General features: G+C 42.6%; 1 protein-coding gene across 1 annotated transcript; it reads right to left on the bottom strand.

Moving 5' to 3' along the window:
* Positions 1-302: 302 nt before the first annotated feature.
* LOC124701610 (15-cis-phytoene desaturase, chloroplastic/chromoplastic) lies at positions 303-4,972 on the bottom strand. The gene is made up of 14 exons (XM_047233702.1): positions 4,704-4,972; positions 4,475-4,607; positions 4,273-4,361; positions 4,064-4,121; positions 3,453-3,608; positions 3,096-3,244; positions 2,499-2,618; positions 2,168-2,381; positions 1,995-2,097; positions 1,857-1,904; positions 1,645-1,690; positions 1,078-1,265; positions 811-973; positions 303-700 (listed from the first exon to the last, which is right to left on the bottom strand). Exons 1-14 carry the CDS (start codon positions 4,905-4,907, stop codon positions 629-631), a joined length of 1,743 nt encoding a protein of 580 aa, XP_047089658.1. The 5' UTR covers positions 4,908-4,972; the 3' UTR covers positions 303-628.
* Between the last annotated feature and the right edge of the window lie 8,691 nt (positions 4,973-13,663).

Genomic DNA, 13,663 nt, shown 5'->3' with positions numbered 1-13,663 from the left:
ATTTGCTTACAAGATTTAGATGCTTGGATATTATCCATGATTTCATCTCCTTTTGCTGACACGAACCTTATGTTTTAATGTTATTTTTCGATAAGGGGCGTTTTATTACTCAAAAAGTTTTAAGTATTACACCCAGCCTCTGCAAACCAGGATGCACACAGCCGTTCCGAAATCTAAGAGCCATCAATATGCGATAAAAAAAAAGATAAAAACCAACTACTATGACACTCCGTTGGCTTCAATTCTCCTACTATGCAGCCACCCATGTTAGGAAATAAACTCCGTGGTCGTGTTCTCCAATCGTGTAGACACCTCCATAAAGAGGTCGCGATCCAACCTTATGTTTTAATGTTATACAATTCCAGAAAAGTAAGCGGTTAATGATCCAGTTCCCAATTGTTGCAAATGAAGATAATATCTAAGATCCCTTTTTTTATCACTTTTGCCTTCTGGAAAGGTCTAACGTACGAATTGCTATATGGATCAGAGCTGCTTTTATGCAGCTTCTCGTTTTACAGATTTCCTTTTTCACAATATGGATATCAGCTCAATCACCTGTTCAACTCTACAACAGTGTGAAAATACCACAGAATGTGCTAAGAATGAATTGTGTGCTAACTAAATACACCTAGGAAGCGACGGGAACTTCGGATTTTGTCTTCAGGCTTTCCTGGCTCCTACGGGACAACAATTTAGAATCCTGCAAGCAGAGAGGTGATTAGACCACAATAATGCCATATCATAACGCACCAACACAACAATAGAAGTTTGACTCATCTATGTGCAACCAGAACCGTGGAGAGCATTTACCTGGACTATGGACTGGGCACAGAGCTTCCCGGATAAAACTGCACCCTCCATGGAAGCCAAATATTTCTGCTTCGTGTAATCACCAGCCAGATAGAACCCTTCGATCGGTGATCGTTGCAGAGGTCGGCAAGGCTCACAATCTGGGATGGTCTTGTAAACAGATCTGTAACAGCGAGCCAGAAAAATATAAACAGTGTAAGAGAACAAGACCACATCAGGTGTCCTTTTGATTAATCAACAGGATGGGTGTTGGCAAAATGTCCTCACCTCGGCGTCTTCACAACATGGTATTTACGAATTTTTGCTTTACTCTGATCAGCAGCAATTTCATCAGGAAATAACTTGGCTAACTCTTGCATGGTTGCTTCGATGATTTCAGCGTCGCTACGTCCAATCCATTCCTCTGCTGGAGCAAACACCAACTCCAGCATTGAACGGTCTGGATCATAATACTCCTGCATAGAGTTAAAGAACAAGGGAAAATTAAAATTACAGAGTATGCATCCATGTCCTTCATTCTTTCAGTTAAGCTAGCACGGTTATTCAGTTATTCAAACTAAAATGATTCACGAAATCAACAGCCGACTGACATGTTAGCAATGACAAAAATGCTATACTTCAGTAATTGATAACTACAATTTGCAATGCCAAAGGTATCTATAATTTTAAGTTCAATAATGAATTCCTTCTTAGCAAAAGCATTTGGGCCTTTGGTCAAGTACAATTCTGGTTAACCCGCAATCAATACTTAATATGGTGGATTCCAAGAAGAATGCAGGATCACATGCCTCATATTAGTATCTATGCAATATTAATAACTCTTTGAGTTAGTACCTTGCACGCTACTGACATGTCTGCATAGACGCTTAAAAGTGGACTCCTGAAACAGAAGTGAACAAGATCAACATAAGGGACATCTGGTATTTGGTATCAAACAAAAACACATTCAAAGCATGTAGGGGTAGGATTGAAGACGCTCAATTTGAATACAAGACAACAAAATGCACTAGGTGCCAACAGGAAGATGAGTATGAAGAAAGGAATACCTGCTGAAAAGAAGGTGGTCGTATGTGTTTTTCAGTTTTCTGTCAAACCTGAAATAACACATGAGGCAGGACCATATAAGTCGAACCGAAAAACACGAAGTTGTCTTGACTTAGAACCAATAGTTTCAATCAACTCACCATATATGAACATTGATGACAGGAACTCCCACCAACTTATCCAGCCTCTTGAAATAAGAGATCTCTCTCCACTGTTCCGGTACAAGAAGCTTGAAGATATCAACTGAATAACAGGCTAGTCAGTTAAACTGAACAGGTGTAAAGAAAACATGATTCTTGAAAATAAATCACACCTGGTGCAGCACAAACATAAGCATCTCCAGTTATTTGAGTCCCATCACTCAATGCAAAGTGCTTCACAGTCCCGTCAGGGTTCAGTTCAATTTTCTTAATACGAGAGTTCAGGCGGACCTCACCACCCAAAGACTGAATGTGGTTGACAATAGGCATACATAGCCTTTCAGGTGGATTACCATCCAAGAATGCCATTTTTGAGCCATGCTTCTCCTACAAATTTACGCAGTTCTTTTACTAAATGATAACGAAGGACCAAAATAACAAATACTAGATATTTTGCAAATATGTAGCTATCTCTCCAGGAGGAATAGAGTAATTGGGCTGTACCTGGAGAAATCGGTTTAGAGCAATAAGAATGCACTGCATGGATAACTCATCAGGGTTTATGAAATTGAGTGCCTTGGACATTGCAATAAAAACCTCATCGTTGACTCGATCAGGAACACCCTGTGCTGATTAAATAACTGTATCAGACACCATATGACTCCATTATTGAGAAGAACAAAAGAAAGAAACATCTATATTACAAATAAGAAAAATGAAATTAAGGATGTCTTGTATATTTAGCCTTCTTCATTATGTTCAGTTTCATATTTTCAGCTCTAATAGTTTAACATGCTCTTTTACCTCGAGGGGAGGAGGTAGTACATCGTTGTGCACTTGGGATTTTCTTACAAGATTAATAGAACTATAAGCATTACTTAAGCCTACATTGCATACAGAAGGGCTGGGTGGAAAAAAAGTATGGAAACTTGAGCATATAGTTTCATTTATGGACCTAGCCACGCTTCTTCCTAAAAATATAACAAAAGAAGGAAGGCAGCAATATCGCGTTACAACATATCCTCATATATCAAGTGTGAATTGAGACGGCTATGTGTTCAGTACAAAGAGATGAGTCTAACTGACTTGGTGGGCTCATACCTGCTTTTCCATCCACTCTGAAACAGTTAAGCCATCTTGAGCTTCAACATAAGCTTGGCCACCAAGCATTGCTGGAAGAAGTCCAATAGCAAACTTCACCTTCTCCGGCCAAGTAAGCATTTCATTGTTCTTCAGTATGGCCCATATTCCTGTTAAATACATGCATAATCAATGATAAACTGACATTGATGGGAAGAGAACAGCTGGATGGCCATGACAATGTTGTTTGCACTAACATACCTCACTAGTTGCATTCAAATATTAGCAAAATGAAAGAACTAACACTAGGATGCATTCCTAAGTTTTCTTGCCATTCTTTCATCTATTAAGCAACACCAGGGCTATGTATGATCTTACCGTTTAAAGGCGCTGGCAAAACCTCTGGGAAATCAAAACGGCTGTATTCTCCTGGCTTGTTTGGCATGGCAAATATCATAGAGTGTTCCTTCCATTGCAAGCGATCATTAATACCAAGCTCACCAAACAAATTCTGTACGTTGGGATAAGCTCCAACTTAAAACCCCAAAAAAAAAAACATATGGTTACATACATGCACAGAATGAATACCGTACACAAGCTACTGGCAGGGAGGAAATGCTGGTAGAAGAGAATTTATAGACAAAAGAAATATTCAGCCATGCCAACAACGATGTATGGAACATTGAAATTTAAGCTATATGTTTTCATACGGTCACGCAAAAAAAAACCCACTAAAAATATTATTAAGAGAATAAGGCCCATTAATAAAATGCAAGCAACCTAAAAAATTGACGGTATGAAACTCTTCACTAATTTGCAATTTCAGAACCTAAATGTGGCTCCTCAAAGATCATTTTGTACTTTACTCAAGGTGTTCTATCTTATTATTATGTAGATATTTGTCTGACGCATCAAATACTATCTATACACTGCCAGTGGAAACACGCTATACACAGGGCACAAAGGAACAAGGAAGTACCGTAACTTACAGAAAATATGAAGACCAGTTTCATACCAATCACCATCTTCATCCTTCCAAGCAGCTAACTGTTGAAGGCATACAAGGATAGAAGCAATCAAGCAACAATAATGGTGAAGGTGAGCTACTCAGAATGACGACAGCAACTGAAAAGTCAGATTAAATAACCAGCACAATTTTAGAGATGAGATAAGCAACAGATGTAAGAAACTATCAGACCTTTCCGCCCAAAACATCTCTTGCTTCTAGCAATATGGGTTTATGGCCAGCATCTGCTAGATATTTTGCGGTTGATAGTCCAGCCAATCCTGCACAATTCACACCAGAGACGAGTAACGCTAAGAGGCAGTTGTGCTTCACTCAGGGGGGGTATCTAATTTGTGAAATTCATATATGTTCTAGTCCAGGAGTTACATCAGACCTGCACCAGCAATCACGATCTGTAATGGTTTACTGGGTCGTTCACTGCTTCTAAAAGATGAAGAAAGCTGCCCAGCTTCCAGATAGTTAATTGTGTTTTCCAGTGGAGGTCTTGGTAAATCCTGGGAAACAACCTGCAAACAATGCCAACAATTACTTCACAAGAAACGGCTGTGGTGAGATAAAATAGAGAAACCACTTTATTTTCCGAACAGGGACGAAATCTTAACCTGCAGAGCAGCAAGCCCACGGCGTGATTTTTTCCCTCTATTCCTTGAGCCAAGAGACGCCAAGCCAGCGCTCGTTGGAGAACTACTTTTCAGCGGCTGGACACTGCTGCTTGTAAAGCACCTCTGTGTATGAAGTTGCCCCACAAAGGACCGCACTTGCGCAGCTCCAGTTATGTTCATAGATGATAAACAGCCGGTATCCATAATGAAGCAGCTGCTGGTAGATTCGATCTTGTCAACCCTGGTTTAGTCAACGATAAGCGCGAGGAGAGAACTGCATAGTCAAGAAGAGCAATTAATGACGAGGCCCTCTGGTAAGAATGGCAGCGAGGTGTCACGGGTCGACTGATCGAGACTAGCATAACTTGGTAAACAAAAGTCACAATTTGCTGAGAAGCCGGAATTCGATCCACTGAACTTGGTGTGGTCTTTGAATTCGTGGAAATGCGGCATAGAAATATAGACAGAAGGAGCAGGGCAGTTGTATAGTGTAAGTTCAACCAGGCTTAAGGGATCCATTTATTTTTACAGTACAAATATATGAGTTCGTTAACTCTAATTCCCTGAGTTGTTTCCATGCGGCTGTGGTTCATTCAAGTAATTTGCTGAACAAATAATGCATGAAATGGGAAACTGGGATCTGGCTGTACAGTAAGCAAACGAACTGAACTACTAGAATAATCAAGCATATGCAGCCTTAGTGTAAGTCTACCGTCGGTTTTTCCAGCAGCTGTACAGTAGGATCCTCTAAAGTAGTCCTATAAAACCTGAGAAAATCCCCAATTCCAGAACTAATCCCCACCCCACCCCAAGGCTTTGCGGATTCTTCCTAGTCCTCCTAGTAGCGCACCAATCCGAAAAATCGAGGAACTGGAACCGCGGCGGCGCGGAGGATTAGCCCCACCCGCAGCCAGCGGCTTCGTGCGGGAAGGGGCGCGCGCGGAGGAGGCTTACCGGAGGCGGAGAGGGAGCGGCGAGGCTTGGGTCAACGGGAGGGGAATGGGAGCGCGGAGGGTATATTTATGGTGCGGGATAAGGCTCGTCGCCGGCTGGAGTTGGAGGTTTTGGGGCGGTGGGAAAGCGACAAAGCGGAGGGGATCACTGAGGCGAGGAAGTTGTGGTGGTGGAGGATGCCGTTTGGCGCCTGGTGCGCTCTACGTTTTCCCTGGAATATACCGCCGCCGCGACACCTCACTGAGGTTCAACACCAATTTCGCCGGCTTAAAATACTTGAGCCTCTTTTGTTCTATACTTCTTCAGCTCTACGTACTTGGTGTAGATTTTAAAATATAGGCTAAAATATATGTCTAGATTCACTGATCCTGCGATAAGTATTTAGAGCCAAAGAAAGTACTAAGATTTTTAATGTATAGATTCGAAAAACACGCAAACTACAAGATTGCATGAACATTTGATTGTGCAAAGAAAAAGAGAGGATTCTTCCCTAAATGTTGAATTGGATTTATATTCTTTTTTAAATGGAAGACCACTTGGCCCAGCTTTATAAATAAAGCAATCACCACCATACAGAGTTACGATTCATACACGATAGCCACAACATACACACGACCGGTCCGAGAACAGATACATACTGCCCCCTAGCAGATGAGGGCCCTAACAGGTAGTATCGATACAAAGCCCTGAAGTGGCCCCTACCCCTCACGTGCATCCTCCTGACCTCGTCCTGCGCCATGTCCAGCAGCGTCCCGTCTCTCCGTCTGACCAGAACCCTCCATGAGTGCATGTGAATAAGCATATGATAGAAAGCGTCAGCCGGGTTACCGATCATCTTCCCTTCGATAGTTAGTTTATTCCTAATATTCCAAAGAGACCAACTAAGGGTCGCAAAGGTGAACCAAACTAATCTACGAATGGGGCCTGCCAAACCCTGCGCAAGTGCGATTAAGTCCCCGGCCCCTGCCGGGTTCCAGTCGCAGTGTAGGAGTTCCCTAACTCCATCCCACATGAACCTCGCCATGTGACATGTGAAGAAGATATGATTACAGTCTTCAATCTCTCCACAAAGCACACAATGGCCATTGGAGGGCCCCATCCTCTTGGCCACTTGCTCGCACGACGGAAGCTTCCCTCTAATGAGCTGCCACATGAAAATCTTAATCCTAGGAGGCACCCTGGTGCGCCAGACCTCCTTGAAGTGTGTGACAGCCGCCCCCTGCATCAGGCCGTGATAGACGGACCTGGTCGAGAAGATCCCAGAGTTCTCGAGCGACCACGACACCCTATCGTTCTGCTCCTCCACTGGTAGGGCATGTACTTCCCTGCACAGGTTATCCCACTCAACTGTTTCCGCCAGACTAAATTGCCTCCGGAACCAGATGCGCCATTCCCCAGGTACCCCTCCGAGCACTCGGGTCGCATGGACCGTAACATCCGGGTGCGTACAGCAGCTAAACAGATGAGGATAGCGGGCGCGCAGGCCCCGGCCCCACCCACCAACCCTTCCAAAAGTAAATCCATTTCCCGTTATGAACCGTATGCTTCGCCCCCAGCTTGAAGTGCCATTTAATCTTCTGGATGGCATTCCATAATTGTGACCCCCGCACCGGCACCTCCTTGGAGAAGAAGTCGTGATCGCCAAGATACTTGGCGCGAAGGAGGTCCGCCCATAGGCCCTCCTCATTCTGATAAATCTTCCAGATCCATCGCAGCATGAGTGTGATGTTCATGAGTTTCGTGTTTAGGATCCCCAAACCCCCAACCTCCTTGGGCTTGCACACCGTTGCCCAGTCCACCATGTGGTACTTCCTAGTGTTCCCGACTCCTTCCCAAAAGAATCGGGCCCTTGACCTATCCATCACATAGTGGGTCGAGTCATGCAACAAGTAAATGCCCATCACGGACATGGGGAGGCTCGAGAGGCAGGAGTTGGTGAGTGATACGTCTCCGACGTATCGATAATTTCTTATGTTCCATGCCACATTATTGATGATATCTACATGTTTTATGCACACTTTATGTCATATTCGTGCATTTTCTGGAACTAACCTATTAACAAGATGTCGAAGAGCCGATTCGTTGTTTTCGCTGTTTTTGGTTTCAGAAATCCTAGTAACGAAATATTCTCGGAATTGGACGAAATCAACGCCCAGGGTCCTATTTTGCCACGAAGCTTCCGGAAGACCGAAGAGGAGTCGAAGTGGGGCCACGAGGCGCCGCCACCATAGGGCGGCGCGGCCCAGGCCCTGGCCGCGCCGACCTATGGTGTGGGGCCCTCGTGGGGCCCCCCACGTTGCCCTTCCGCCTACTTAAAGCCTCCGTCGCGAAACCCCCAGTACCGAGAACCACGATACGGAAAACCTTCCAGAGACGCCGCCGCCAATCCCATCTCGGGGGATTCTGGAGATCTCCTCCGGCACCCTGCCGGAGAGGGGATTCATCTCCCGGAGGACTCTTCACCGCCATGGTCGCCTCCGGAGTGATGAGTGAGTAGTTCACCCCTGGACTATGGGTCCATAGCAGTAGCTAGATGGTTGTCTTCTCCTCATTGTGCTTCATTGTTGGATCTTGTGAGCTGCCTAACATGATCAAGATCATCTATCTGTAATACTATATGTTGTGTTTGTCGGGATCCGATGGATAGAGAATACCATGTTATGTTAATTATCAAGTTATTACCTATGTGTTGTTTATGATCTTGCATGCTCTCCGTTATTAGTAGAGGCTCGGCCAAGTTTTTGCTCTTAACTCCAAGAGGGAGTATTTATGCTCGATAGTGGGTTCATGCCTCCATTGATATCCGAGACAAGTGATGAGAAAGTTCTAAGGTTATGGATGTGCTTGTTGCCACTAGGGATAAAACATTGATGCTATGTCTAAGGATGTAGTTGTTGATTACATTACGCACCATACTTAATGCAATTGTCTGTTGCTTTGCAACTTAATACTGGAAGGGGTTCGGATGATAACCTCGAAGGTGGACTTTTTAGGCATAGATGCGGTTGGATGGCGGTCTATGTACTTTGTCGTAATGCCCAATTAAATCTCACTCGTACTTATCATGACATGTATGTGCATTGTTATGCCCTCTCTATTTGTCAATTGCCCGACTGTAATTTGTTCACCCAACATGCTTTTATCTTATGGGAGAGACACCTCTAGTGAACTGTGGACCCCGGTCCATTCTTTTATACTTGAAATACAAATCTGCTCGCAATACTTGTTCTTTACTTGTTTTCTTGCAAACAATCATCTTCCACACAATACGGTTAATCCTTTGTTACAGCAAGCCGGTGAGATTGACAACCTCATCTGTTTCGTTGGGGCAAAGTACTTTGGTTGTGTTGTGCGGGTTCCACGTTGGCGCCGGAATCTCCGGTGTTGCGCCGCACTACATCCCGCCGCCATCAACCTTCAACGTGCTTCTTGGCTCCTCCTGGTTCGATAAACCTTGGTTTCTTTCGAGGGAAAACTTGCTTGCTGTGCGCATCATACCTTCCTCTTGGGGTTCCCAACGAACGTGTGAGTTACACGCCATCAAGCTCTTTTTACGGCGCCGTTGCCGGGGAGATCAAGACACGCTGCAAGGGGAGTCTCCACTTCTCAATCTCTTTACTTTGTTTTTGTCTTGCTTTATTTTATTACTACTTTGTTTGCTATATCAAAAACACAAAAAAATTAGTTGCTAGCTTTACTTTATTTACTTGTCTTGCACTCTATATCAAAAACACAAAAAAATTAGTTACTTGCATTTACTTTACTTGATTCATCATGTTTCCTTTTAATTTTACCACAAAAAACATACCGGTAGGACGCGGGTCTATAATTGGGAGAAACAATATAGAAGAATTTTTCAGTCATGTTAGTACCGTTGAAGATTTTGAAGATAGACACTTGGTAGAACTTGCTCCTACTTATGAAATTGCTCGCTGCTTGCTTTAGTTCGCATGTTGGAAACTAAATTTGTTAATCTCAATCCTATAATCCAACACATGTTTCTTACACTTGGTGATATGGAAGAAGGGGAAAAGAAAGATTTTGTTTTAGAAACCCTTCTTAGAGAATTTGGTGGTCTAGCAAGAGAGGCTAGAAAGGTCTTTGCTAAATTTAATATGCTTGGTTGTCATACTAATTTTGTTGGTCTCCTTGAAAAAATGGACATGGATAGAATAAGGTACACTAATAATACTAATGATGGTGGGGAGATCAAAGCACCAATACCATGTAAACTCCTAGCTATGAATGATGCACTAGAAAATAACTATGCTTGGCTTGTTCCCGAAAATTTGTTCGATGAGAGTAGCAAGCCCAAGACTAATGAAAAGGGAGACGCTGAAACTTATGTATCCAATATACTATGCATGGTTGAGAAAACTCCAAACCCCGCTGTAGATGCACCACCCTTTGATAATACTTGATTTACACTTTCTGCACCTAGCTGAAAGGCGTTAAAGAAAAGCGCTTATGTGAGACAACCCATGTTTTTACTACAGTATTTTTGTTTTATATTTGAGTCTTGGAAGTTGTTTACTACTGTAGCAACCTCTCCTTATCTTAGTTTTATGTTTTGTTGTGCCAAGTAAAGTCTTTGATAGTAAAGTAAATACTAGATTTGGATTACTGCGCAGAAACAGATTTCTTTGTTGTCACGAATCTGGGTCTAATTCTCTGTAGGTAACTCAGAAAATTAAGCCAATTTACGTGAGTGATCCTCAGATATGTACGCAACTTTCATTAAATTTGGTCATTTTCATTTGAGCAAGTCTGGTGCCCTAATAAAATCCATCTTTACGGACTGTTCTGTTTTGACAGATTCTGCCTTTTATTTCGCATTGCCTCTTTTGCTACGTTGGATGAATTTCTTTGATCCATTAATGTCCAGTAGCTTTATGCAATGTCCAGAAGTGTTAAGAATTATTGTGTCACCTCTGAACATGTTAATTTTTATTGTGCACTAACCCTCTAATGAGTTGTTTCGAGTTTGGTGTGGAGGAAGTTTTCAAGGATCAAGAGAGGAGTATGATACAATATGATCAAGGAGAGTGAAATCTCTAAGCTTGGGGATGCCCCGGTGGTTCACCCCTGCATATTCTAAGAAGACTCAAGCGTCTAAGCTTGGGGATGCCCAAGGCATCCCCTTCTTCATCGACAACATTATCAGGTTCCTCCCCTGAAACTATATTTTTATTCTGTCACATCTTATGCACTTTGCTTGGAGCATCGGTTTGTTTTTGTTTTTGTTTTGTTTGAATAAAATGGATCCTAGCATTCACTTTGTGGGAGAGAGACACGCTCCGTTGTAGCATATGGACAAGTATGTCCTTAGGCTCTACTCATAGTATTCATGGCGAAGTTTCTTCTTCGTTAAATTGTTATATGGTTGGAATTGGAAAATGCTACATGTAGTAATTCTAAAATGTCTTGGATAATTTGATACTTGGCAATTGTTGTGCTCATGTTTAAGCTCTTGCATCATATACTTTGCACCCATTAATGAAGAAACACTTAGAGCTTGCTAATTTGGTTTGCATACTTGGTTTCTCTAGAGTCTAGATAACATCTAGTATTGAGTTTTGAACAACAAGGAAGACGGTGTAGAGTCTTATAATGTTTTCAATATGTCTTTTATGTGAGTTTTGCTGCACCGTTCATCCTTGTGTTTGTTTCAAATAACCTTGCTAGCCTAAACCTTGTATCGAGAGGGAATACTTCTCATGCATCCAAAATCCTTGAGCCAACCACTATGCCATTTGTGTCCACCATACCTACCTACTACATGGTATTTATCCGCCATTCCAAAGTAAATTGCTTGAGTGCTACCTTTAAAATTCCATCATTCACCTTTGCAATATATAGCTCATGGGACAAATAGCTTAAAAACTATTGTGGTATTGAATATGTACTTATGCACTTTATCTCTTATTAAGTTGCTTGTTGTGCGATAACCATGCTTCGGGGACGCCATCAACTACCCTTTGTTGAATATCATGTGAGTTGCTATGCATGTCCGTCTTGTCTGAAGTAAGAGAGATCTACCACCTTAATGGTTGGAGCATGCATATTGTTTGAGAAGAACATTGGGCCGCTAACTAAAGCCATGATTCATGGTGGAAGTTTCAGTTTTGGACATATATCCTCAATCTCATATGAGAATAATAATTGTTGTCACATGCTTATGCATTAAATAGGAGTCCATTATCTCGTTGTCCATGTTGTCCCGGTATGGATGTCTAAGTTGAGAATAATCAAAAGCGAGAAATCCAAAATGCGAGCTTTCTCCTTAGACCTTTGTACAGGCGGCATGGAGGTACCCCATTGTGACACTTGGTTAAAACATGTGTATTGCGATGATCCGGTAGTCCAAGCTAATTAGGACAAGGTGCGGGCACTATTAGTATACTATGCATGAGACTTGCAACTTGTAAGATATAATTTACATAACTCATATGCTTTATTACTACCGTTGACAACATTGTTTCATGTTTTCAAAATAAAAGCTCTAGCACAAATATAGCAATCGATGCTTTCCTCTTTGAAGGACCATTCTTTTTACTTTTATGTTGAGTCAGTTCACCTATCTCTCTCCACCTCAAGAAGCAAACACTTGTGTGAACTGTGCATTGATTCCTACATACTTGCATATTGCACTTGTTATATCACTCTATGTTGACAAATATCCATGAGATATACATGTTACAAGTTGAAAGCAACCGCTAAAACTTAATCTTCCTTTGTGTTGTTTCAATACCTTTACTTTGATTTATTGCTTTATGAGTTAACTCTTATGCAAGACTTATTGATGCTTGTCTTGAAGTACTATTCATGAAAAGTCTTTGCTTTATGATTCACCTGTTTACTCATGTCATTACCATTGTTTTGATCGCTGCATTCATTACATATGTTTACAAATAGTATGATCAAGGTTATGATGGCATGTCACTTCGGAAATTATCTTTGTTATCGTTTTACCTGCTCGGGACGAGCGAGAACTAAGCTTGGGGATGCTGATACGTCTCCGACGTATCGATAATTTCTTATGTTCCATGCCACATTATTGATGATATCTACATGTTTTATGCACACTTTATGTCATATTCGTGCATTTTCCGGAACTAACCTATTAACAAGATGCCGAAGAGCCGATTCTTTGTTTCTAGCTGTTTTTGGTTTCAGAAATCCTAGTAACGAAATATTCTCGGAATTGGACGAAATCAACGCCCAGGGTCCTATTTTTCCACGAAGCTTCCGGAAGACCGAAGAGGAGTCGAAGTGGGGCCACGAGGCGCCACCACCATAGGGCGGCGCGGCCCAGGCCCTGGCCGTGCCGACCTATGGTGTGGGGCCCTCGTGTGGCCCCCACGTTGCCCTTCCGCCTACTTAAAGCCTCCGTCGCGAAACCCCCGGTACCGAGAACCACGATACGGAAAACCTTCCAGAGACGCCGCCGCGCCAATCCCATCTCGGGGATTACGGAGATCTCCTCCGGCACCCTGCCGGAGAGGGGATTCATCTCCGGGAGGACTCTTCACCGCCATGGTCGCCTCCGGAGTGATGAGTGAGTAGTTCACCCCTGGACTATGGGTCCATAGCGGTAGCTAGATGGTTGTCTTCTCCTCATTGTGCTTCATTGTTGGATCTTGTGAGCTGCCTAACATGATCAAGATCATCTATCCGTAATACTATATGTTGTGTTTGTCGGGATCCGATGGATAGAGAATACCATGTTATGTTAATTATCAAGTTATTACATATGTGTTGTTTATGATCTTGCATGCTCTCCGTTATTAGTAGAGGCTCTGGCCAAGTTTTTGCTCTTAACTCCAAGAGGGAGTATTTATGCTCGATAGTGGGTTCATGCCTCCATTGATATCTGGGACAGTGACAGAAAGTTCTAAGGTTATGGATGTGTTGTTGCCACTAGGGATAAAACATTGATGCTATGTCTAAGGATGTAGTTGTTGATTACATTACGCACCATACTTAATGCAATTGTCTATTGCTTT

The sequence above is a fragment of the Lolium rigidum genome, chromosome 3 (genome assembly GCF_022539505.1).
Source record: "Lolium rigidum isolate FL_2022 chromosome 3, APGP_CSIRO_Lrig_0.1, whole genome shotgun sequence".
NCBI lineage: Eukaryota > Viridiplantae > Streptophyta > Magnoliopsida > Poales > Poaceae > Lolium > Lolium rigidum.
Note: the sequence above shows the minus strand (reverse complement) of the source record. Positions and strands in the feature narration are given on the sequence as shown.